This window comes from Physella acuta, unplaced genomic scaffold, assembly GCF_028476545.2.
Source record: "Physella acuta isolate Inbredline_101_S28 unplaced genomic scaffold, ASM2847654v3 ptg000519l, whole genome shotgun sequence".
In the NCBI taxonomy this organism is placed as follows: Eukaryota; Metazoa; Mollusca; class Gastropoda; family Physidae; genus Physella; species Physella acuta.
In genome coordinates this window covers 784,646-811,745 of record NW_026732038.1, presented here as the reverse complement: position 1 = coordinate 811,745, position 27,100 = coordinate 784,646, and the positions used below count along the sequence as shown (strand labels likewise).

Here is a 27,100-nt window from a genome sequence, read left to right as displayed (position 1 = left end):
ATAACAACAGTGTGGCTAAGCTGTATGTAAAGTGTATAGCGTAGACTATAGTTTTTAGGAGGCAACAATAAAACACTAAAAAGCAACATCAGTCCTAAATATGGCATATCAAATCTAAATCAGTGTTATTTATTTTATTTAACCTAAGTACTAAAGTAGCCCATATACCAAAGCTATTTAGAGCTGTTAGTGAGGCAAGTACATGAATTAGCCAACACAATTTTTTTTTTGCAGTAACAGAATGTGAAAAGATCATTTATTTATAAGACAAAGCCCTAAAAAAAATTTAAATAAGTTTGCCTGCATATTAAAACAATGTGACTAGGCAGATTTGTGCAGCTGATTTAATGGCCTTTGGCTTCTTTATGTCATTGTCAAGCACCTACACCTATTGCATATCAACATTATTTTCGGATGATAATTCGAGTCGTCCCTTTGAATCCCGGTCAGAACGTCCCCCCATTGTGGCCTCAACCAACTGGCGGGCTTGTTGCATTGAGTTAAATATAAACTACAAACAGCATAATTTTATGTTTGTGATAAAGTTTTAAAAAAAAACTATATACAGGATTTAAATTCCAGCATTCAGCTGTTTAAAAATTTGACATTATTTCATTCTTTAAAGCTCTCACCTTGTCCATCTAATGTGAAATGCAGTGCTACTCTATTGTCCTAGTTGTCTCAGGCTGGTAAAGCCAGAGATTGTAGGGCAAGTTTATTAATTACAGCTTAACGTTTAATCGATAAGCCATTGATAAAATCAATGTGGCTAGCCATTATTTTATTTTCTAGAGAATTGGAGTGGAAGGTGGATTATGTTTTGTTTACAAACTTAGCTGTACCATTCATTGTGGTATTGGGTTTTATAAAAGTTATTCAGTGTGTTGAAAGTCGACATATAATAATATTGAAATTTAGGCATTTTAGTATGTATACTTGTATACTTGTAAATAGGTTTCAAAACTTGCTTAACAGACACATTTTTGTCTTACATAATCTGTTCAAAATTATTCCATTTTGTTCTTGTGAATTCAACAATTAAAGTACTAATCACTTTGAAGTTGAGTACGCTTATATACAGTGTTTCTTCCAGACTTTTTTCTCCGGGGGGGCACTTGAAATCTTCGGGGGGGCGGTAAACTTTCTTCGGGGGGCGGACACTGTTAAAAGTATATATTTTCTATATAAATTATATAAATTTCATTTCTTTCGGGGGGGGCGGTAACATTTTTTCGGGGGGGGCTTCGCCCCCCCGAAGAGATGCCTGGAAGAAACTCTGCTTATATATTTTTATATTATTATTGTTTAAATTTAAGACTTCTCAAGATGATGTTTGGTCTATTAAGATTACCCTAACTTAAAAATAAAATAAATACAAGGTTTATGTAGGGTAACAGGAATTTGTTGTGAAGGAAGTTTTCGTTTGCTTATCTAAAAGAGGTGTGACTTGAAGCACACATACTTGAACTCAGCCTCTTCTTTATAAACTGGTAAACACAAATGAATCATGAGGATCCTTTTTAATACTCTGTTTATGTTTCCTTCTCTTGTCAGTTGAGTACATTGAGCTGTGTTCATGACAAAGGTTGAAAGACCAAGTTCAGAAATGGGGTAAGTTTGAAAATGTATGACCATAATTGGTAAATACCATGTTTTTTATCTTGGCTTAGACTGCAGAAAAAAAATGATTAGATTTACTTTTACGTTTAGTGTCATTGCTAGGTAGAGGGTTTTATCAATGTGTAAAGAGATGTGATCTGTAGTTTCATTCATTTAATGTAATGTACCAAAAGTAAATAGAAACTAGTCAAGCTAAATTTCTTTGCCTTGTATGAAAATCTTTGATGGTTACCTACTAAACACCATAATGGTTTTAGCAGATTTAACATAAAATAGGGCATGTGCTCAAGGCTTCCCCAGTCCTGTGCTAGCCCTTATTAAATTAAATGTAAAGTTTGTGTATTCCACTGCTTTGGTTTGTGAGTCATCCAGTTACCTAACATATCAAACTAAAAAATAAAAGTTGTGTTTGTGATTTTATTTAAAACACTCTCTCTTAAATGAAGCTGCTTGGATAAAATAAGCTAGGCCTTGTCTATTTCTGTTTTAGTAAGTAGCAACAAATAAACCATGGGGATTGAAGCTTAGACGATAACCCCATCGCTGCTGTTTTAATACCGTGTAGCTAGGCAGTAGTGGAGGGGAGGGGAAATGGGGGACGTCACGTGACCAGGCACTTGACACCGTGAGCTACACGTTATCCGTGTTGTGAAGGCCAGCTGTTGTCCTGGATACAGCTGGGTGGAACAGCTAGTATTTGCTAGTTGCGTATCCCATTCCATTGAGTGTATCATCAAAAGACGCTTCTTTATGTTGTGTTACTTGTTTTAGACGTCCCTGAGTCAACTCAGCTCATAAGGGTACCTGCTTTACCTGGACATGTATAGGCTGATGGAGATTATCCCCTTCCACATGATCCTACCGATTATGGCACAAAAACTGAAGAATTATATTCTAGATGTACACGACCGTCACGTCCAAAATAATACATTTTAAAGCTTTTTATTAGAATTATTTAGTAGGTGTTGTTTGTTGAAAGCAATCGCTTATATTAAATACATCTAAATGTACCGTATTTGGTGTAACTCACCGCATATTAGAGTAAATATTCAGTGGATAAACGCGACTGGTTATATTAATATCATTATAGCTGATGGTATGCGGGGCTGTCTGTTACACGAATGGGTTCGAGGGCTGTATAGGTATGCCTGCACGTACACGATAATAGTGGTCGGTGAAATGTTTATCACGTAGTGTTATCAGCGGGTGTAGTAGAGGTATTCCCGTATGAATGATGTCAGCAATGGATGTGTTGGGGTTGAAAGGGGGGGGGGGGGGTCAAGTGTTTAAGGGCATTACATAATCAGCTTCTGTCTATGACGTTAAATAAAGCTCGGCCTTATTCGACCTCAGGCTAAATTTACCCCTCTTCCGTGTTATCTTGTGTGTGTTTGTTGATGAACGTGTCCTCTTGTGTACGGCTCTGATAGCACACCGCCAACACACCGATTAGCGAGTGGGTTGAGTTGTGGTTATAAAATACAAATATTCGACCTTATTAGCTATTATTATTTAATTCTTCTGATTGACGTCACAGTAGGATTAAGTTCTGCGAAAGATCACGGCATTCGGAGTTTTCTCCCCTCGTGTGGGTCAAATTTATGATGGTCAGATAAAACTCTGTCCCCCAGGAAACAAGCTCGGCTGTGTGCTGTAATCGCGTGCATCTGTTGAGCAGGATGCACGGGCACTTGGCCACTGGGGGGGGGGGGGGGGTCTGCTGGGTTTTAAAGTGCTGAGGTTAGTCGCAGGAGCTAGTTTTTGGGGGTATCGATGAGTCGTTCACCTTTCTGTTTGAACATTTCATGGTTACTTGGTGCCAGTCACTTTGGAATATATAACATTTTTAATTACCTTCATTAAAGTTCTCACAAATAGATATGTTTTAAACCCAGGGCATTTACGTAGATAATAAGCCATTGTGTATAACTCATTATTGTATGTATTAACCCTAGTCAAGTAACAGATTACAATATCATGAGATGTAAAAAAAAAAAAACAAAAACCACATACGGCGCATCTGTGTGTGGAGGGGTGCACTGTGGAGTGCGTGAGAAGTATGCAGGCGGTTATTGTATTCAGAGTTTCTTCCAGATGTCTCTTCTCCCCCCCCCCCCCCCCCCCCCCCGAACGAAATGGAATTTATATAGAAAAATATATACTTTTACCAGTGTCCGCCCCCCCCCCTACGGAAATATCATGCCCCCCCCCCCCCCCCCCCCGAGAAAAAAAAATTCTGGAAGAAACACTGATTGTATTTTCTTTCGGTGGGGAGGGGAGGGGTAATAGTGATATTGAAAATCTGTGTCATTTTTGTTCTACTTTTAAAAAATCAAGCGTTTAAATGATAACTTTAACCTTAAGTGTAAAAAATGATCCCCCCCCCCCCCCATTCCAGATGATTGATCAAGTGCGAAAACTATTGAGTTTCCCTACTATATGTTTCAATATCGTTGTACTCAGCTACCGTATCTGTTGGTTATCGATCACACCAGACTTGCCGGCCATATGCTACAAAACGGAATTGCTAAATCCGTTAAAACATTTCTGTGTTAAGTCAATTATTGATGGGAAAGGGGAATTAAACATCGTAATGAATTGTGATGATCAAATTTCTCAATTCGTGTGTCTGTGTATTAGTGGGTAAGAAGCTCTATCTACTGTCTTATTTTATATTAAAAAAAACGATGTTGAATACTTAATCAATGCCAAGAGAGCTCGTGATTCACTGGCACATTGAAAAAGGTTTTAAAAAAGTGTTTTTTCTTCAGATTTTTAAAAAAAAATGCAGTTTAGTTGGAGCCTAGAATGTTACATATTGGTACACAGAAAGCGTATAATCACGTTGTTTGCAAGATATCATGGGGGGGGGGGGGGGGGGGGCAACGAATTTCTTATAGATATTGAAGCAGCGGTTTTGGAGTGGTATAAATCGGGGATTCTCATATTAGCATTTCCTGGAGCCGTAGACACCAATCACCGTCTGCAGCATTGGGGACGTACTTTCATACCGGCCCGCCACCACTCAGTGTACTTGTAGATCTATTTGGGGAAATACATTAACATTACTCCCAGCACAGATACGTCAGTGTGTGTGTGTGTGTGCATATACATTGAATTTGTAATCCAACATTACCCTCAGCACAGATACGTCAGTGTGTGTGTGTGTGTGTGTGTGTGTGTGTGTGTGTGTGTGTGTGTGTACATATACACTGAATTTGTAATCCCTAGGGATGATTTATTTTCATTTCATTGGACACGCGATGCGAGATGGCTTTAGATAGGAGTCTTAAGAGGTCTTTAAAAACGCTTTATCTGTTGGTTTCTGTTTGGATAAAATTGAAATAGCCTAAATAGGCAAACAATTTAGTCGCTATACTCTCAGAATAGTTGTCTGAATCGTCTATATCTAACAATATGTTTCTTTAAATTGCTATAATATACACATGTTTATTGCTCGTTGGCGCTATATTTTCACCCCCAAGTAGTTCACTTTTTTGCAATTCTAGTCGAACAATTACGAAAGATGATGATCACCTTCTCAAAATAAATATGGATTTTCATGTTTTGGTGTTAAAAAATTGTGCGCATATTTTAGTAGGTGTATTTTGTACATGTTTGTGTCGATCTTTGTAACATTATTTGCTAGTTTGTCGATTCTGGCATTAGCTGAGCCCATTTGACGACGCTATCCGCTAACTCTTGAGTCAACACGCCCATACGGTATGACGCAAGAGCCCTTGTCGGACCAGGTTCAGGCGGGCCTATTGACACCACCTGGTAAAACGAAGCCGTTTTTTTTTTTTTCTTCACCCCAGGTTGTTGCGTGCCGCCCCGGTTATGACCTCCGCCGTTCAGACACGAACATTGTGTTGGTTGTTCGGTGGGGGAAAATGAATTGTGTGAATATCAGGAAGGTGTATTAGCTGTTAAGAATTGGGGAGGGGGGGGGGGGGCTCAAGTATTAAACATGGCAGTCAAGTGGCTAGTTTGACGAACAGCTGTTTTTTTTCCCCCACAAATCTTCTTGTTTAGACAAAATGTTTAGACGATCAAAATGCACATAAACGAGTGTTGATGACTATACAAATAACTGGTGTCGACCTGTCTTCGCTAGAAGAAATAATTTTACACAACAAAACTTATATATATATATATATATATATATATATATATATATATATATATATATATATATATATATATATATATATAATGTATGTTACGGTCAAAGCCCGAAGTCGGCCAATGCTAGGATTGGCCGACCAACCGACCAATCCGCGCATTGGCCAATATCGCCTCCCATAGGTTGGTCAAAGTCCGAAACTTTGCTTGATTTCGGCCTTTGGCCGGCCAGTCCGCGGACTGGCCATGGTGGACCGGCCAAAGTCTTAATTAGAAGCTCATCTGGCTAGGGACGACCGGCCAAAGTCCGAATTAGAAGATCATGAGCAGATTTTGGTTTTTTTTTTATGCCGTAAGTATCATGAAATTAAGTCTTTATTGATTATTAATTAAAGTAAATGACAGAAACATTCAAATTTTTTATTGTACTATAGTCTCAATCTATCAATATCATCATTTGTTACAAGTTGAACTTTTATGGCATTTAGAATTACATAGCAGCTTATTATTTTTACACTTGCAGCGATTTGTTATGCATTTAGTTGTGCAATTGCAGCGAGTGTAGCCTTGGCCCCCAGTCAATGATTGTAAAGATGCGATGGTTCGTAGTGATTTTTCCTCAGTGCCAACTGACGACAATAAGAGCAGTTGTTCGTTCATTTCTAGCATACAGTTGTTTTAGAACACCATGTTCCGTTCCTAATTTGTAGAAACCGCCCTCGACGCTCATGACAACTGCAATCACGCTTCGGGGATCACCGTGACCTCTTTCAACATCTGGAAAACGGATGCGTACATTGTCACCCACTTCACCATCTTTAAATTTTGTATTTGATGTTTTAAGCATCTTAGCACCTTGAGTTTGCAAGCCAGTTTGAGCTGCTGATCTGTGTTCCATGATGTCTTGTTTGTTGTGACACAATCTTCAGGTAATGTTCCCTCCGTACCTTTCGTCTGCTTCAATGGGTATTCCACAAATAGCATGGACATCGTTGCCACAGGATCCAAAAGAATGAGCTGCACTACAATGTTTTTCACAAACTATACAGAATCTGTTGGCCACATTATTGTCACGCAACTGGTCTGGGCGTTCCGCCACGGCAGTAGATGTGTTAGCTGAGGATGTCGTTGCATTTATGGCAACCTCCATTTCTTGTTCAATGTTCTCAAGATCTTTCTCAGTAACTATTTTATCGAGAGCCCATATATGGAAACTAACATGGATTTACATTTTTTTCTTTTGACAGCCATCTGCTATGTCTGTCTCATGGTCTGACGGCCCTTTTGATCCATGTCGCCTTGCATATAGAATGCTATACAAACAAGAGCTAAACAATACGTTACTCTCAATGAAAACGCACCCAGAATAATGAAAATGCGATCACAACTTAGTCTAGATAGAATATTGGCCAGGACATCCCGGCCAGTGCGCGCATTGGCCGGCCAATGTACAAAATACGCTGTCAAGTTTAAGCGCTTCGGACTTTGGCCAGTACGTCCCGGCCAGTGCGCGCATTGGCCGGCCAATGTACGAAATACGCTCTTAGTGCTAAGTTCTTCGGGCTTTGGCCAAGAGAGCCGGCTAATGCGCGGATTGGCCGGCCAATCCGCGCTTTGGCCGCATTTCGGGTTTTGACCGTAACATATATATATATATATATACACATAAACACACACACACATTTCATATATATATATATATATATATATATATATATATATATATATATATATATATATATATATATATATATATATATATATATTTGCGCCTAGTTACCCCACCAGATTACACCTACCCAGAAACGCCACTGTTGGGGTATACTTCTATAACAATGTATTAGTTTCTCAAGTTCCTTAGTGTTCGAGATCTAGTGGTTCCAACGCCTTTCCTCCTCAGCTGCGCCTATTGTATATACTATATAGGCATTACAGCCGACCCTGGAATCTCGGAGGGAGGTGGGGATTTGTGACGTCATAAGCTGTATCCAAGGTCCTTGTGGACCGCATGTGGCCCACACAGCCAGCTCCAATTAAATCTTATCTCAGTGTTTGCGATGTGAGCGCCCTGTGTAATCTTTAAGTTTGTTATAATTGTTTGTTCTAACGCTGATCTAAAACGTCTTTCTTGCACTTGCTGACTTTCGGAATAACACTTGTGTGGTTTTCTAGCCGTTGTATAATGCTGTACAGAGGGTTACCTCCCCTGCTAGTAATTTAATCTGTGCTTTATCTAAAATAACTTTATTGATTAAACGTAAGCTTAAATGTAAGTCACTTCCCTCCCCTGCTGGCGAAATTAAATCGACAGCTTGTTCTATCAGAAGCCCAACGTGAAAAGTTAGATTAATATTTTTAATGTGGTTAAGTTTTATATCTAGATACCGCCCCTTATTAGATCACTGTTCATTCTATCGGAGATAAGTGAATATAAAAACCCCTCCCATTTTTCCCTACACTATTGTTGCTGTAAAAGTACGTGTTAGAAGTATAAGCTTCTGATCATAACAGCGACTAACAGCGTAATAAAAAAAAAGTGATTTGAAATCATCTTTGGCACGTGAAGCGGCTAATCTTAACAGTTATCACAACACATTAAACGCAAACATCAACACATATTTGTGTGTTTTCTGAAAATAACTTTAAAACTCAGTGTCATTGAAAGATTATGTTGTATTTATTTTAGCTTTGGCCATTCAGCTAACTTTCTAATCACATTGCATGGCTAGACTTTAGACCAAAAAAAATCGCCACAAAAGTGGTTTTATCGTACTATGTGAGAAATGTAGCCCCTTTCCTCATCAACCAGGACACAGTAGTTTTAAATTCACTTGTCATGTGTGAACTCACTGGTACAGTTTTAAATTCACTTGTTATGTGTGAACTCACTGGTACAGTTTTAAATTCACTTGTCGTGTGTGAACTCACTGGTACAGTTTTAAATTCACTTGTTATGTGTGAACTCACTGGTACAGTTTTAAATTCACTTGTTATGTGTGAACTCACTGGTACAGTTTTAAATTCACTTGTCATGTGTGAACTCACTGGTACAGTTTTAAATTCACTTGTCATGTGTGAACTCACTGGTACAGTTTTAAATTCACTTGTCGTGTGTGAACTCACTGGTACAGTTTTAAATTCACTTGTCATGTGTGAACTCACTGGTACAGTTTTAAATTCACTTGTCATGTGTGAACTCACTGGTACAGTTTTAAATTCACTTGTCATGTGTGAACTCACTGGTACAGTTTTAAATTCACTTGTCATGTGTGAACTCACTGGTACAGTTTTAAATTCACTTGTCATGTGTGAACTCACTGGTACAGTTTTAAATTCACTTGTCATGTGTGAACTCACTGGTACAGTTTTAAATTCACTTGTCATGTGTGAACTCACTGGTACAGTTTTAAATTCACTTGTCATGTGTGAACTCACTGGTACAGTTTTAAATTCACTTGTCATGTGTGAACTCACTGGTACAGTTTTAAATTCACTTGTCATGTGTGAACTCACTGGTACAGTTTTAAATTCACTTGTCATGTGTGAACTCACTGGTACAGTTTTAAATTCACTTGTCATGTGTGAACTCACTGGTACAGTTTTAAATTCACTTGTCATGTGTGAACTCACTGGTACAGTTTTAAATTCACTTGTCATGTGTGAACTCACTGGTACAGTTTTAAATTCACTTGTCATGTGTGAACTCACTGGTACAGTTTTAAATTCACTTGTCATGTGTGAACTCACTGGTACAGTTTTAAATTCACTTGTCATGTGTGAACTCACTGGTACAGTTTTAAATTCACTTGTCATGTGTGAACTCACTGGTACAGTTTTAAATTCACTTGTCATGTGTGAACTCACTGGTACAGTTTTAAATTCACTTGTCATGTGTGAACTCACTGGTACAGTTTTAAATTCACTTGTCATGTGTGAACTCACTGGTACAGTTTTAAATTCACTTGTCATGTGTGAACTCACTGGTACAGTTTTAAATTCACTTGTCATGTGTGAACTCACTGGTACAGTTTTAAATTCACTTGTCATGTGTGAACTCACTGGTACAGTTTTAAATTCACTTGTCATGTGTGAACTCACTGGTACAGTTTTAAATTCACTTGTCATGTGTGAACTCACTGGTACAGTTTTAAATTCACTTGTCATGTGTGAACTCACTGGTACAGTTTTAAATTCACTTGTCATGTGTGAACTCACTGGTACAGTTTTAAATTCACTTGTCATGTGTGAACTCACTGGTACAGTTTTAAATTCACTTGTCATGTGTGAACTCACTGGTACAGTTTTAAATTCACTTGTCATGTGTGAACTCACTGGTACAGTTTTAAATTCACTTGTCATGTGTGAACTCACTGGTACAGTTTTAAATTCACTTGTCATGTGTGAACTCACTGGTACAGTTTTAAATTCACTTGTCATGTGTGAACTCACTGGTACAGTTTTAAATTTACTTGTCATGTGTGAACTCACTGGTACAGTTTTAAATTCACTTGTCATGTGTGAACTCACTGGTACAGTTTTAAATTCACTTGTCATGTGTGAACTCACTGGTACAGTTTTAAATTCACTTGTCATGTGTGAACTCACTGGTACAGTTTTAAATTCACTTGTCATGTGTGAACTCACTGGTACAGTTTTAAATTCACTTGTCATGTGTGAACTCACTGGTACAGTTTTAAATTCACTTGTCATGTGTGAACTCACTGGTACAGTTTTAAATTCACTAGTCATGTGTGAACTCACTGGTACAGTTTTACGTTACATTCTGTGATAATATACACCCTATTATAGCATTCTTGTTGCCGAGATAAGATCAGCAGCACATATCCCGTGAGTATCAACCGCGTTATCGTATGTGTTGTAGCTGATAGGATATCTAGGTGTAAACACACCTATACCGTCCATCGCCTCGCCTTTGTTGTGTGCTGTTTAACAGTTTATCATTTGCCATCTTGATAGCATAATGGATGCTTGATCCAATTATTGTTAATCCTACCAGAGTATTTCTGCGACTGGATTTCGCAATATTTGTTTATTGTAATAGCTCCTCCCTCCTTATGTGAATATTGCTACATCACATGTCGTGACTCTAACTGTATTAAGTCTCCCCCTTGCACCCCACCGTACAACACTCCCCCTTTCGGCAGATTATTATAATCGACTTATTCCGAACACGTAATCGAATGTTCTTTTCATTGGTGTTATTCCCAGAGCTGTTACTACCGTTACGACAGCGATTACCCAGTAGTTGGTCAATAACGGTTTATTTTAGGCCCGTGTTATACGATCGGTCCAATGTAAGTCTTTAGGGCTGCCCCAGCAACCCACAGACCCTCCCGACCAGCGTCACTTGCTGTAGATGGTTGTCTCTAATGTAGGTGTGTTCAGGTTTAGCAGGGGAAAAAATGTAAGAAAAAAAAGCTGCGCCGCCGTGAAAGACAATCGATGACGTCTCCGAAGCTAAGCTGGCAATTAACGTGTGCTGTTGTGGAGTGATTGGCGTCATCCTGCCTCAGTGGCGCTGTGTTTTTCTGGTGGATTGGCGTCATCCTGCCTCAGTGACGCTGTGTTTTTCTGGTGGATTGTCGTCATCCTACCTCAGTGGCGCTGTGTTTTTCTGGTGGATTGTCGTCATCTTGCCTCAGTGGCGCTATTTCTGGTGGATTATCACTCGGCAAAGTGGCAAATTTATTTTTCTTATGAGCTGTCATGTTGCTTTAGTGGCGCAGTTTTCCCCCTTAAGAGCTATCTTCTTGCTCTAGTGGCGCTGTGTTTTTCAGGTGGGTTGTCATGTGTTGCCTTAGAGTCGCCGAGTTTGTGTAGTAGGTTAGTATATCTAGTCCCTGTTTTATTCTGATGGATTGTGTGCTACTTTGTGGCGTTTACTTGCGGAATTTATTATGTAGATTACGATACCCCTCCCCTTTTGTATGTATAAAAATAAAGTTAATATGTAACTCAATTTAAAAAAAAAAACTGGATCAATTTTTTAAGTTGATCATTGATTCGTTGTACATCATAATTAAAAAAAATTTAAAATCCATCGAGTAAAAATAGACGATCGCATACATCCCGCGCCAGTGGTATGAAACATCGATAGCCAAGTTGTAGATCTCAGCGATAACTCGTGGCGACTGAAGCCTAGGTCTAATGTTGATTCTATTGGCACGCCGTACTTGTGTTGCTTCTAATAGGATTAAGATAAAAGCGTATAAGCCGAGCTGTTAGAAAAGCATCCGACCCATCAGATAAAAAAAAAAAATCAATGTCAGATGGTTTTTGTGTCTCTCGAGTCGACGTGTGAGTTTGGAAACATGTGACACTTTGATCGTACTGGTTCAGTAGTTTTGTTTAGTGTTAGTTAGTTAAACATGTGACACTTTGATCGTACTGGTTTAGTAGTTTTGTTTAGTGTGCGTTAGTTAAACACGTGACACTTTGATCGTACTGGTTTAGTAGTTTTGTTTAGTGTGAGTTAGTTAAACATGTGACACTTTGATCGTACAGGTTTAGTAGTTTTGTTTAGTGTGAGTTAGTTAAACATGTGACACTTTGATCGTACTGGTTTAGTAGTTTTGTTTAGTGTGAGTTAGTTAAACATGTGACACTTTGATCGTACTGGTTTAGTAGTTTTGTTTAGTGTGAGTTAGTTAAACATGTGACACTTTGATCGTACTGGTTTAGTAGTTTTGTTTAGTGTGAGTTAGTTAAACATGTGACACTTTGATCGTACTGGTTTAGTAGTTTTGTTTAGTGTGAGTTGGTTAGTTAAACATGTGACACTTTGATCGTACTGATTTAGTAGTTTTGTTTAGTGTGAGTTAGTTAAACATGTGACACTTTGATCGTACTGGTTTAGTAGTTTTGTTTAGTGTGAGTTAGTTAAACATGTGACACTTTGATCGTACTGGTTTAGTAGTTTTGTTTAGTGTGCGTTAGTTAAACATGTGACACTTTGATCGTACTGGTTTAGTAGTTTTGTTTAGTGTGAGTTGGTTAGTTAAACATGTGATACTTTGATCGTACTGGTTTAGTAGTTTTGTTTAGTGTGAGTTAGTTAAACACGTGACACTTTGATCGTACTGGTTTAGTAGTTTTGTTTAGTGTGAGTTAGTTAGTTAAACATGTGATACTTTGATCGTACTGGTTTAGTAGTTTTGTTTAGTGTGAGTTGGTTAGTTAAACATGTGATACTTTGATCGTACTGGTTTAGTAGTTTTGTTTAGTGTGAGTTAAACATATGACACTTTGATCGTACTGGTTTAGTAGTTTTGTTTAGTGTGCGTTAAACACGTGACACTTTGATCGTACTGGTTTAGTAGTTTTGTTTAGTGTGAGTTAGTTAAACATGTGACACTTTGATCGTACTGGTTTAGTAGTTTTGTTTAGTGTGAGTTAGTTAAACATGTGACACTTTAATCGTACTGGTTTAGTAGTTTTGTTTAGTGTGAGTTAGTTAAACATGTGACACTTTAATCGTACTGGTTTAGTAGTTTTGTTTAGTGTGCGTTAGTTAAACATGTGACACTTTGATCGTACTGGTTTAGTAGTTTTGTTTAGTGTGCGTTAGTTAAACACGTGACACTTTGATCGTACTGGTTTAGTAGTTTTGTTTAGTGTGAGTTAGTTAGTTAAACATGTGATACTTTGATCGTACTGGTTTAGTAGTTTTGTTTAGTGTGAGTTGGTTAGTTAAACATGTGATACTTTGATCGTACTGGTTTAGTAGTTTTGTTTAGTGTGAGTTAGTTAAACATATGACACTTTGATCGTACTGGTTTAGTAGTTTTGTTTAGTGTGCGTTAGTTAAACACGTGACACTTTGATCGTACTGGTTTAGTAGTTTTGTTTAGTGTGCGTTAGTTAAACACGTGACACTTTGATCGTACTGGTTTAGTAGTTTTGTTTAGTGTGAGTTAGTTAAACATGTGACACTTTGATCGTACTGGTTTAGTAGTTTTGTTTAGTGTGAGTTAGTTAAACATGTGACACTTTAATCGTACTGGTTTAGTAGTTTTGTTTAGTGTGAGTTAGTTAAACATGTGACACTTTAATCGTACTGGTTTAGTAGTTTTGTTTAGTGTGCGTTAGTTAAACATGTGACACTTTGATCGTACTGGTTTAGTAGTTTTGTTTAGTGTGCGTTAGTTAAACACGTGACACTTTGATCGTACTGGTTTAGTAGTTTTGTTTAGTGTGAGTTAGTTAGTTAAACATGTGATACTTTGATCGTACTGGTTTAGTAGTTTTGTTTAGTGTGAGTTGGTTAGTTAAACATGTGACACTTTGATCGTACTGGTTTAGTAGTTTTGTTTAGTGTGAGTTAGTTAAACATATGACACTTTGATCGTACTGGTTTAGTAGTTTTGTTTAGTGTGAGTTGGTTAAACACGCGACAGAGATATTATTGTCTCCATTACTATAAATTTAAATTGTGTTGAGAAAATCTCATGTCTTGGATTTACTATGCTACCGTTAAACCCGTCTACATTTAGATCTAGATATTAGTTGTTTAAACAGCCTTTCGTCCGCGCACCATTATCACGTGCATGGTTGTCAAGTTAAAACTAAACCCCGTCTGATTTGAAATGTTGTTGCTAGAAGTGTTTGATTGCTTTTGATGGCCCTCGTTCATCACCGGCAGCTTGAGAAAAACTTCAGCGTGAACCAGGCTAACGACCATGGAAAATTTGATCCTTTTTTATTGTGTCCCTGATCGTTTCCTATTATATTGATTGGGGCTCGTAACTGCCATTCGAGATTGGAGGTTCGGGATTTGGAACATTTCATGTCGACGACCAGCTCTGGTCTCGAACAGACGGTCATCACGTGACCGTTGCCGTGTGATTTATCTACCCTGACGATGATGCGTCGCAGCCAGACATGGGCCGCTCCGGATTGCCTGTACGAAGAGCCCAAACTTCAGCCCATGCTGCTCAACTGTGAGTACTCTTTAGCTAGATAACAAACAGAGCTTGTTTTGTTTTAACTCAACTTTTATCAGAGGAGCGGAAACATTTGATTGAGTAAGGAATCATTAAAACTTTCAGAGGCTTAAAGATAAGTTATGATCATATAAATAGTGCGTACCCAAGATCTGCCTTTAATGTGTAGGCCTATACCATGTCCTTGCTTTATCGTTTATGCCACGATGTCTATCTTTTCCACGTCCCTTAACGCTATCTACATCTCTGTAACTCCTCTGATGTTTATACCATGTCCTCTCTGTACCATCTCCTGATGTTTATACCATGTCCTCTCTGTACCATCTCCTGATGTTTATACCATGTCCTCTCTGTACCATCTCCTGATGTTTATACCATGTCCTCTCTGTACCATCTCCTGATGTTTATACTATGTCTTCTATGTACCATCCCATAGTTTTAAACCATGTCCTTTCTCTATACCACATGTCATCTATATCTTGTTCTGATGTTTATTATTTAACAACAGTGTCTATACCATGCCCTCTGTCTCTCTATCATCCCCTGATGTCCCAACCATGAATTCCATATATTGTCCTCGGTCTCTATACGTTGTCCTGATATCTGTGGTGGGACATCAATTCTATACCATATCCTCTATATATCTTCGGTGTCTATAACATGTCATCTGACACCAGTACACCAGATATTTCTACCTTAGGCTAGATTTAAGAACTCTATATATAGCAGCACCTGTTAAAGTCAAGAAGGTTTTATTATCTGAGCGTGTTTTATCCTCTGGAACATCTGAATCTCCTCATAATGCCATGTTTGTATCAAGCTCTGGAATGTATTGATTTCTTATATTCGTCAAACCCATCCTCCCCCGTCCGCAGTGTGTACACGTTCATTAGACATTCTTTGTGTTTGATGGAAGCCACGTCGCTAACTAAACATTTTTTCTAGAGAGCTCTTGTTGTTTTTCAATTATTATTTTTTTAAACAAATCTACAAACCTCTCGGGGGGAGGGATATTTTTTCTACTACGGTTGAAGCTGCCTTCATCTTAACGTTGTGAGTTTGATTTGTTCTGTAAACCTTGTGGCTTGCACTGAGCAAATGGTTATTTCTTGTGGCTTAAAACGTCGTTTCTTCTTCTTTGCTTCCTCTACTATAGCTCCTTTCTCCTCCACTCCAGAACCCCCTATCCCCCGCCCCTTATATTTTGATGATTGTGAGAACCCCTGCGTGAATGTACATAGTCGGCTTGGCCTGGGAACTGACGGTGTTTGTAAAAGTGACCCCAACCGTCGGTTATGGTATGCATGCTAATGGTCACTGGTCAAAAACTGGCTCGGTTTCCGGTTGCCGCCCCATCTGGCTAGTGTCCACTCGGTCAGTTACTGTCACATTTTGTCCAGTCAATGCGAGCAGGGTTAGGCTGGTCAGTTGACCAACCGTTCCTTATGGCTATCTTAGGTTCGAACATGCTGCAGCACCGTTGTTGTGCACGTAAGTACATCCAGTGTCGTTATATGTGTGGTGTTGGTTGTATGTCGTGATTGCACCCAAGTACATCCAGTGTCATATGTGTGGTGTTGGTTTATGATGTGCTTGCACCCAAATACATCCAGTGTCATATGTGTGGTGTTGGTTGTATGTCGTGATTGCACCCAAGTACATCCAGTGTCATATGTGTGGTGTTGGTTTATGATGTGCTTGCACCCAAATACATCCAGTGTCATATGTGTGGTGTTGGTTGTATGTCGTGATTGCACCCAAGTACATCCAGTGTCATATGTGTGGTGTTGGTTTATGATGTGCTTGCACCCAAATACATCCAGTGTCATATGTGTGGTGTTGGTTTATGATGTGCTTGCACCCAAATACATCCAGTGTCATATGTGTGGTGTTGGTTGTATGATGTGCTTGTACTTAAAAGTACATCCAGTGTCATATGTGTGGTGTTGGTTGTACGTCGTGATTGCACCCAAGTACTTTCTGGTATTGTGTAATGAGCCTCACATTTAAATAGTGGGAAGTGTATTACATTACTGTGTTCTGAGTGTTACATTATTATTTGGGAAAATAGATTTTCCTTGTCGTGTATTTTTAAAACGGTTTTATAATTTTCGCTTATAAAAACAAACCTTCTATTATACTAAAATGATTTTTAAAAAAAACTCTTTTGGTTGCTGTAGCAGACTATGGAATTTTTATATCGTAAAATTTAATTGCAACTTTTTACAAAAGCTCAACTAGGTATTTTAGAACAGTACGTGGCACTATGTGTAGTGAATGGCGATGTAATTTATCGGCTGAGTTTTTTTGTTAAAAGAAACTCGCGGAACGGCGCTAAAAAGGTGGGGTTGGGGTGGAGAGTTTTGGGTGAGTGCCATGACTCTAATCTAGTTAGCTGTTGGCCAAGAGAAATTAAAGGGCAGGCTAGCCCCTGACCATCGCACACCTCTCATTTGTAAGTTAAATTGTCTAGCTTCAGTTCTGTTACCAATGGTAGTCCCTTTAGTGTTACCAATGGTAGTCCCTTTAGTGTTACCAGTGGTAGCCCCTTTAGTGTTACCAATGGTAGTCCCTTTAGTGTTACCAGTGGTAGCCCCTTTAGTGTTACCAATGGTAGTCCCTTTAGTGTTACCAGTGGTAGTCCCTTTACTGTTACCAATGGTAGTCCCTTTACTGTTACCAATGGTAGTCCCTTTAGTGTTACCAATAATGACTTCACTGAATGTTACCAAAGGTGGCTTTACTAGTGAGTGTTATCAGAAAAGACTTCACTAGTAAATGTTACCAATGAGGGCTTTTCGAGCGAGTGTTACCAATGATCACTTTACTAGTGAATGTTACCAATGAAGGCTTTACTAGTGAGTGCTACCTATAATGGCTTTACTACTGAGTACTACCAGAAATGGCTTTACTAATGAGCGCTACCAGAAATGGCTTTACTAGTGAGTGCTACCTATAATGGCTTTACTAGTGAGTACTACCAGAAATGGCTTTACTACTGAGTACTACCAGAAATGGCTTTACTAATGAGCGCTACCAGAAATGGCTTTACTAGTGAGTGCTACCTATAATGGCTTTACTAGTGAGTGCTACCAGAAATGGCTTTACTACTAAGTACTACCAGAAATGGCTTTACTAATGAGCGCTACCAGAAATGGCTTTACTAGTGAATGTTACCAATGGAGGCTTTACTTGTGAGTGCTACCTACTATAATGGCTTTGTGAGTGCGACCAATGCCTCTCTAAGTTTTTATTATCAATGGCCCCAGTGGTATTTGTAACACTTTGAATCAACATTCAATATCAGCATGTACGGTACGGGCGAGTAAAATCAATAGTGCATTAGGCGTGTGCTAGGTACCGAGGTAAGCTACAAGGTGGACGGTTGGACCTGTCTGATCCGCAGATTAGCAATCAGTGAGACGTAACCGCGTTCACACGATCTCCTTGTATCAGCCCTGCCGTGTTTTCTGACCTATTGAACTCTTGACATGGGCGCCGTCATTTAAATTTAATTTTTTTAAATCGTTTCACCTACCACGACTCTTTATTTTTGTACTATCGCTTAGATGTGTCACATAAACCGTAACGTGACTGGTTAAGTTGGGGTTTGGTGTCACATAAACCGTAACGTGACTGGTAAAGTTGGGGTTCGGTGTCACATAAACCTTAACGTTACTGGTAAAGTTGGGGTTCGGTGTCACATAAACCTTAACGTTACTGGTAAAGTTGGGGTTCGGTGTCACATAAACCTTAACGTTACTGGTAAAGTTGGGGTTCGGTGTCACATAAACCTTAACGTTACTGGTAAAGTTGGGGTTCGGTGTCACATAAACCTTAACGTTACTGGTAAAGTTGGGGTTCGGTGTCACATAAACCTTAACGTTACTGGTAAAGTTGGGGTTCGGTGTCACATAAACCTTAACGTTACTGGTAAAGTTGGGGTTCGGTGTCACATAAACCTTAACGTTACTGGTAAAGTTGGGGTTCGGTGTCACATAAACCTTAACGTTACTGGTAAAGTTGGGGTTCGGTGTCACATAAACCTTAACGTTACTGGTAAAGTTGGGGTTCGGTGTCACATAAACCTTAACGTTACTGGTAAAGTTGGGGTTCGGTGTCACATAAACCTTAACGTTACTGGTAAAGTTGGGGTTTGGTGTCACATAAACCTTAACGTTACTGGTAAAGTTGGGGTTCGGTGTCACATAAACCGTAACGTGACTGGTAAAGTTGGGGTTCGGGGTTTAGTCTAAGGTTTATTATTACTTCAATACATGGCTAACACTCTGATATATTTTCCCCTGTGTTGGACTTGAATTAAGTAGCAGAGCGTAACATCGATATTTTATTATTTGTATGTAAGTAGTTGCAAGGTGATAGTAAAACTAGATCTAGTGTTTATAACACAGTCACGCTTTTAACAAACTCAGAAACATTAGAAACAGTAGTGATGAGTTTACTATATCATAAGTTTGTTATTCTACATGAAATGTTATAATTGTTTTTGGTTTGATGTGTTTGTATTCTCTCTGTTGAAGTAGTAGTTTTAACTGTTGGGTGATAAAACCACTGAGCAGCTTTTCTGCGCCTGTAGTCCCAGTATCTTCTCTTACTTAGACAGGTCACTTATATGAGACTTGGGTCACTGGTATATTCGGCTTGGGTCACTTGCGTCTTGTGTTTCTCCTCAGACTGATACATTGTACTCAACGGTGGAAGGGGGGGGGGGGGGGGTGGATGGACAAACTAATAATGCGATATGAGCTTCTTTTTTGTGTGTCCTTAATGCATTTGTTAATATTTAAATTAGCCGAACCCCTGAAAAATAAAATATACAATTCAAACTTAGCGAACTCCAGCTTTAATCACTCTATTTCGGCGATACTCTCATCTCGATTATGAAGTTAAGGTGATGGATTATTAAGTTACAGCCATCATAGAGTACGAACGTTTTCTCCTCCTTAGCGGCCATCATACATCATCAATCACCTTAACTTAATTAACTGTTGTTCACTGGCCGTGTATGGACACATGGATACTTTTAACTGAGTGTAACGAAGCCATTGGACACCGCCATGTAGCATCCGTTTGCCTCAGACAAGTAATTAACGACGCCATTTTGACTCGAGTTAAATCACGCCGTCCACAGACAAGTGACTTGGTAATGAGGAAGTTGTTGACTGGTAATACAGTCTATAATTAGTAACAGTGGGATATGTTTCAAATGTCGCAATCTCTCTTCCTCGTCAGTCCAGCGAATAGCGCTGTAGTTAACGATGAATAATGAGGTTTAAAGTGTTCAGGCGTCATCAGCGCTACAGTACGTCCTGGCATTGCACGTCATCAAGCAATATCAGTAGTTCACAACATAGATTCCATCAGGGGTTCGGTGAGTCATTCACATAGGGGTTCGGCGTAGGTGAAAACACATACCCGACTTGTATGATTGGCGATCGGGTTTTGTCAGAGCGGACGATAGAACTAGCGGCCGATGACCCTTAAAATACGACAGCGTGACATAGTAATAGTGTGTCAGAATCAGTGATTCTTTCTATTTCGTTGAATCTCTGACGTCACTACATACATACGTCACGAATAGTACCTACGCCACTTACATTTATATAGCGTATGCTGAGCGTATACATACCTGATATAACAATGTTACTTTATTTCTATATGGTGGCCTAGTAGTCGTGATGGTATGTCGTGTGAATATCTTTCTTAATATTTTAATCCCTTCATATGTCGAGCAAAAATAGAAAGTGGTCGGATAAATATGTTATGTACCATATGGATTTACACGATAATTAGTTTTTACCGTCTTCGTTTATTGCCGTTATATTGTATCTATAAAAACAAAAATATGTATTTTACCTTTCTTTAATCATGTTAAATACGCCAATTCTTGTCCATTTATCTTCAAGTGTTTGCTCTACGCAGCTAGTCTGTAAGATCAGTTAGCTTTCTGGTATAAATGTAGCTTAGGGGAGGGGGAATGACGTTTGTGTACAGCGAGCTGTGAATAAAGTTGCCTTGTGTGCATTCGTTGTGACTAGTAATTTTAAATTTAAAGAAGCTTTACACATTACATATGAAGCTTACTGGCTAACGTCCGTTTATTTGTCTACTCGGATTTTCATTTTTTTAATTACCTTGATGACCGCCCAAGATTGGTAAATTGTTTTTTTCTTTCCACACTCATTGGGTACATTTGACAAAGGTTAGAATATACGGACATACCCTAGTAGGCGTAACATGGAGTTATCTCTTGAACAGTCGCCTTGATCAACTTGGTACGACGTCTTCCGATATTTTGTTTGTTATACACAGAGCTCTGGTCATTATTTCACCCTCTACAGCTTATGGACATGTACAGGGTATTTCATCGCCTCGGCTTTTTTTTTTTTTTTTGGGGGGGGGGGGGTTCATTATAATAATTTCTCATGACTAATCACGCCCTGAATAGTTGCCTCCCGTTTAGTAAACGCCATTAAAACAATGATGGGGCAGGGCCGAGGGTCCGATGTCTGGCCCAACACTGGACATGTACTGTGGTATCACTTGCCCTGTTTGCGATCACCGAGATCCCACTGTCTGGTCCACCAGATTCCCCGACCACGGGCAGCTAAATCTGTCCTCTACACCAATTTAACTCCGGCAAAAAAAAGTTACCGGCTTGAAATAGCACTGCAATTATCGTGGGGAACGTTCGGTGTTTTTTTTTTACTTGGATCAAAAAGCTTGAGCTGCTCATTTAAAAAGTTTAAATTACATGGAATGTTCTAGAGAACTTGTAATTTAGTGAGTACTGCCCAGACACGTGGCCTAACCCTTTAGTTGAGTCGTTGTCAAACGACGGAAAAAAGTCGTATAAATCTTCAACTACACCGTCTTAGTATTGACGACACCAAATACGTGGGACAGTCCTATGTCCTTTATGTGACAGTCCTATGTCCTTTATGTGACAGTCCTATGTCCTTTATGTGACAGTCCTATGTCCTTTATGTGACAGTCGTATGTCCTTTATGTGACAGTCGTATGTCCTTTATGTGACAGTCTTATGTCCTTTATGTGACAGTCGTATGTCCTTTATGTGACAGTCCTATGTCCTTTATGTGACAGTCTTATGTCCTTTATGTGACAGTCTTATGTCCTTTATGTGACAGTCGTATGCCCTTTATGTGACAGTCCTATGTCCTTTATGTGACAGTCCTATGTCCTTTATGTGACAGTCTTATGTCCTTTATGTGACAGTCCTATGTCCTTTATGTGACAGTCTTGTGTCCTTTCTATGACGCCAAGGCTGCGGTCATGTGATCCTCACGGAGTTACTGCTGATGTGCACGTGACCAGAGAGTAGTTCCACTCACTCACTTGTGTAAACCGGAAGCTGACAGAATCAATAAATGTCCGGCTAAAAACCACCATCGACCGTATGTAGAAGCTACATTTACACTTTCAGCTGACTCGGTTCAATTCATCTCTTGTTGGTCTGTTTACTCAGTGAAGCTTGTGAGAACAAATCAATAACTAAAAATAATATCCACACTCTTATGTGTGCGTGGTCGGTAATCTGTTGGTATAGTACACAGATTTTGTTCGAAAATTTAAATGATGTAAGAAAGCTTACGTAAATTTCTTTTTCTTTTTATCCATTGCCGAAAAAAATGTTTTAATTATCCCTTAAACTGACCCCCCCCCCCCCTCGCCCACCCCTTAAGATCATCAACTGTCTCTAATAATTGCACCAACTATTTTAAATGACGTAACATGAAACAAACATTTATCCCCCCACCTCCCTTCCACTGGTTGATTGTGACCCCTGACAAAGCCCCATACATAGCGTGTCTCTAGCTGCCGCAGCCTCTAGCTGCCGCAGCCTCTAGCTGCCGCAGCCTCTAGCTGCCGCAGCCTCTAGCTGCCGCAGCCTCTAGCTGCCCCAGCCTCTAGCTGCCCCAGCCTCTAGCTGCCCCAGCCTCTAGCTGCCCCAGCCTCTAGCTGCCCCAGCCTCTAGCTGTCCCAGCCTGTAGCTGCCCCAGCCTCTAGCTGCCCCAGCCTCTACCTGCCCCAGCCTCTAGCTGCCCCAGCCTTTAGCTGCCCCAGCCTCTAGCTGCCCCAGCCTCTAGCTGTACTGTGCGACGTGAAGAAACTGTCTCAGTGTTAACCCACAGCGTTGAGCGGTGACTCGCAACTGCCCGTGAACCAGACCATGAACCTGTATGATGGCCATGGCACGTGTTGAACAAATCTACTGCCTACAAGACATGTGCATCCCATGTCAGTGAGAGTTTTATTTTAGTGTTTGCTGATGTTGTCAAATAGTTACCCCTTGAACCTGTATGATGCCCATGGCACGTGTAGAACAAATCTACTGCCTACAAGACATATGCATCCCATGTCAGTGAATATTGAAGCAGTTTGATTTCAGTTTTTGCTTAAGTTATCAAATAGTTTCCCCTTGATATTTCTTACCACAGTTATTTCATTCACCCATTCATCATACAAACTCTTCTTTCTTCCTCACTTAATTCTTCACATTTCTTTCTGCTTTCAAAACATTTCTACATTTCCTTCTCTTCAACTTTTCTTTTCCTCACAAGATGGTATCATCCACTAATGAGCGGGTCCAAATGCTGAACTGACCTGAGACCAAAGTTGCCCCGGTCAAACCAGACTGACCAAATTAGCGTCTTCTAAACTAATGCCTTGTCCAGTTTCCCGATGCTCGCCGTTGATGGGACCTCCGCCGGTCGGGAACAAGAGCTAATTGTGGTCTTAACACAGCCCCGAGTTGACTTAGTTAGTGTTTCTTCATTCCCTGGCTTCCCCTCCTCCCCGACCATAGGTCCGTGTATTATTAGACCTGTTTGCCTGGACGGGCCGAGTACAAGAATCTCATTTCCCCCTCATTCTATGCTTGCTTTAGGGCGCCAGGACCGCGCCGCCTCGTCCAAGTAGTTGTCAAAAAATGTTGATCATTCTATCGTCGACTCTCTGGGCTTTCGTGGTCTAGGGGAGCATTAACTCACACCAGCATCTGCTACAGGCAGCGATAGACTCATCAGTTGATTCCCACCGTATGTGTTGTGATAACCTGTGTTTTAAATGCGTTTCATAGTATAAAATTGTGTATACAAATTCCTTGTGGTGTTTGAAGAAAGTGCATATACCTATGGATTAGGTAGTTTCCTAAATGTGTGCATAACGTATCTTATACAAATATTCTGGGAGTGTTTTTATTTAACCAAAAGAATAGCTGTACATGCCTCGGTAGAGCATTGCTGTCTTAACGTCTTAGTTTCATGCAAAGGGTGATGACTTCATATTATGTGACCTCATTATTGGCACACACAAAAAGTTTCCGCTGCTCCCTAAATTATTTCATGCCCTCGTTTGTTTCTGAAAACATTCCAGCGCTAATTAATTATGTAAGCTTGGTGAATGAGTAATATTGTCAAAGGTGTGGGTATTTGTTCCCTAATTGGATTTTTTCACATCTATAGAAAATGGTAATTACGAGTAAACAGAGCAATTAGTGTGAGGTGAACGACATTGAGGTTAGGCCATGAGACGCATTCAATAATGGACAAAGGAAGTACTTTTTTAAACGCATTCAGGCTCTTGACTAAATTCCTAGTTAGCCGGGTTTAATCAAGTACACATTCGGTCGTGTTAGTCTAGTTAAATCTGGTGCACATTTAGTCCTTATTCCGTAAAATGTTCAGTGGATAGAATAGTACGGGCTTGAGTAAGTGTAGAAACTTTAACTTAATTTGTAATTTTTTTAAAATGGTATGATGTACTAATGGCATCACCACTGATAAACACGCCGTCGTTTATCGCCCAGATAACAGAACTGATATTGACCATCGCTTGACCACTTCTTAAAGAAGTCTAAAATTGCTTCACACTTCTGGCTAAATCACTCTCTTGTAAATAGATTTGATAAGTTTTCAAGAAAGTCTCCCTAGACTCATCTATCTATAACGTAACCTAGTACGTCATGTCTTGACACTAGAACCAGAACTGTGTACTGAAGGTCACGTGACAATATTTGTCAACTGTCCATAGTTAGCCCATTGAATATTTAAATTGACTTCTCCCACTTTTCTCAAGCAAGTGGGATGGTCTTTTTATTTGCTCGTTTTCATCTTTAGAAGATTATTCAGTGTCAGTTCCCTGTGTTAAAGTCGGTTCTTTAAGACATTCATTTGTGAACTTATGAATATTTTATTTTTATTTGTCACTGTTGTTTTTATTCAATCTGTAACTACACTAACACAGTACGTTTTTTATTAAAACTTCTTAGAAATTAAAACTTAAAATCTTGAAGTCAAGTCGATACACTTGAAAATAATGTGTGTGTGATATACCTCGTCTATGTAAATCGTCAATGCATATCAGCACAAAAAATTTATTCTTGGTATAAAAATGGCAATTTCAATGTACTATTAACAATTGTATTTAAATTGTATAAATCAGTGTTTATAATAAGAGGGCAATTTTTGTTGAAAGTATTTTTACTACTGCTTGGAAAAAAATCACCCTTTGATAAAGTATTTTATGTTACCTTGTATTGAAAAATGTTTACCATTCGCTATAAAAGTAATGACTCCCAGTGTTTCAATAACGCAGACACAGCCTTCATGTATCAATCTTCAGGCCTCCCCCCTGCCACCATGCCACTCCCCCCCCCCCCCCCCCCCCCCCAATGACACAGCCTGCAAATTCCTATCAAACTAGGTATTAAAAATAATAGCAAAGAGCTGGGATATTTACTGAGTACATACGTTTTTTCAGCCCTCTATAAACCTTCTTTGCCTGGGAAGTTCACCTTATGTACCTTTCACCTCCCCACCACCCCCTTTCCCATTTTGTTTGTTCCCCCCCCCCCCCTCCCCCTGTACCCGAGTCCGAGGCTACGTGTGATGTTGAATCTGGCTTGCCCTTATATGGATGTCAAGGTACCCTACTTTGCTGCCGTAAGGTGTTGTGTATAGACGCAGCTTGACCTCCCGGCCGCTGGGGGCAGGGTGGGTCATGGACACGGGTCTATGTGTGTCTGGTGTGGGGGGGGGGGGGGGGACCTTATATACGACGCCTTGAGATTTAGGCCACGGGGTTATGGGTCTGCTTGTTTAGTCAGAAGCCCCAGCGATCTCAGAAAACGTGTTAGTGTTTTAAAATATTGGACGGCAACGTTTGAGTTCAGTTGGACTGACGGCGTAAAGCGCGTGGGAATACATAATTTATCTTTAATGTAATGATATGTTTTATTTTAGTTTTAATGTTCGGGGAAAAAATAAAAGTTGGAGCTTTTACTTTTACCAGCTTATAATGTGATTTTTCTAATACTGTTGGGATCTAGTCGACCTTGAAGATAGAAACTGTCTGGGTGACTTTGATGTAACTGGCTAATGTTAATTAATTAGATTATCTTTCGCTAATTGATGAGATTGATGGACATCGATCATCGAGAGAGTTAAAAGTGACCAACGACTGCCACACGGTTGTCGATTTTCTACTGGTCACTAAGACATCGTCTTGTGGAGTTGCGTGTGTTTCTACTGGTCACTAAGACATCGTCTTGTGGAGTTGAGAGTGTTTCTGGAGGAACCAGCTTGTTTGTGGAGACCATGAAAATATGTGGACGAGATAGGGTGTAGCGTTGACGTCAAGACTTGACACTCCAGGACTTGACATACACACGGAGTGTCGAGGCGGGGAGTGCCGGAGTGTCAGGGTGTCGAGGCGGGGAGTGCCGGGGTGTCAGTCACGAGACGGGAGTGTCGATGATGTTACTCGAGTGTCGAAGGAGCAAGAGTTTCACGTACCGAGTCTCAGACAGGAAGTCCAGTCCGCTGACCATGAGCTACCTGGCGCCGATGTACACGATGCCGGCCTCGCCCTCATCGTCTGCGGCAATGCAAAACCGGCATCCGCTGCTGGTCCGGTTCCGTTCCTACCCGGCTATGCCGGTCCTGTACACGCAGCGTCCAGTCAGATACGTTGGTAGGTTTCTTTTTACGCTACAGTAGTTGGTGCTGGGTTTTTGTAGTGCTGTTTATTTTTATTTTTTGCATAAATATGTATTCACTCAATGCTTTAAGTGTATAATTTTAGACCCTCTGCCAAGCCTTAATTAATTGGTTATCATGTTGAGTTTTTATTTCTAAAAAATCGACAGGTATCTTATGCCGAGATTTTAAAAGCGTTGGTTTAGGGTTTCTGTGTAAATTTAGTGTCGTGTGTCGTTTAAACACGTTTAAAATAATTCTAATCAATACGGTTTCCTTTTGAGTTTTCTTGTTTTAAATTGTTTTAATTATCTATTTAACAACTCAGATACAAGATAAAATACGTTACCCCATAACTTCTTAGAAAAAATC

General features: G+C 39.7%; 1 protein-coding gene across 3 annotated transcripts in view; it reads left to right on the top strand.

Annotated features, from left to right (window-relative positions):
• LOC131945012 (rho family-interacting cell polarization regulator 2) overlaps positions 1 to 27,100 on the top strand; it is a 65,532-nt gene that overhangs the window by 948 nt on the left and 37,484 nt on the right. For 2 of the 3 annotated variants that reach the window (XM_059305955.1, XM_059305954.1), the window contains exon 1: positions 14,366 to 14,705. In XM_059305955.1, coding sequence (XP_059161938.1) covers positions 14,627 to 14,705 — 79 coding nt within the window. In that variant the 5' untranslated portion in view covers positions 14,366 to 14,626. Of the gene's footprint in view, positions 1 to 1,554; positions 1,612 to 14,365; positions 14,706 to 27,100 lie in introns of those variants that run through there. The other variant, XM_059305957.1, reaches the window with a different exon arrangement.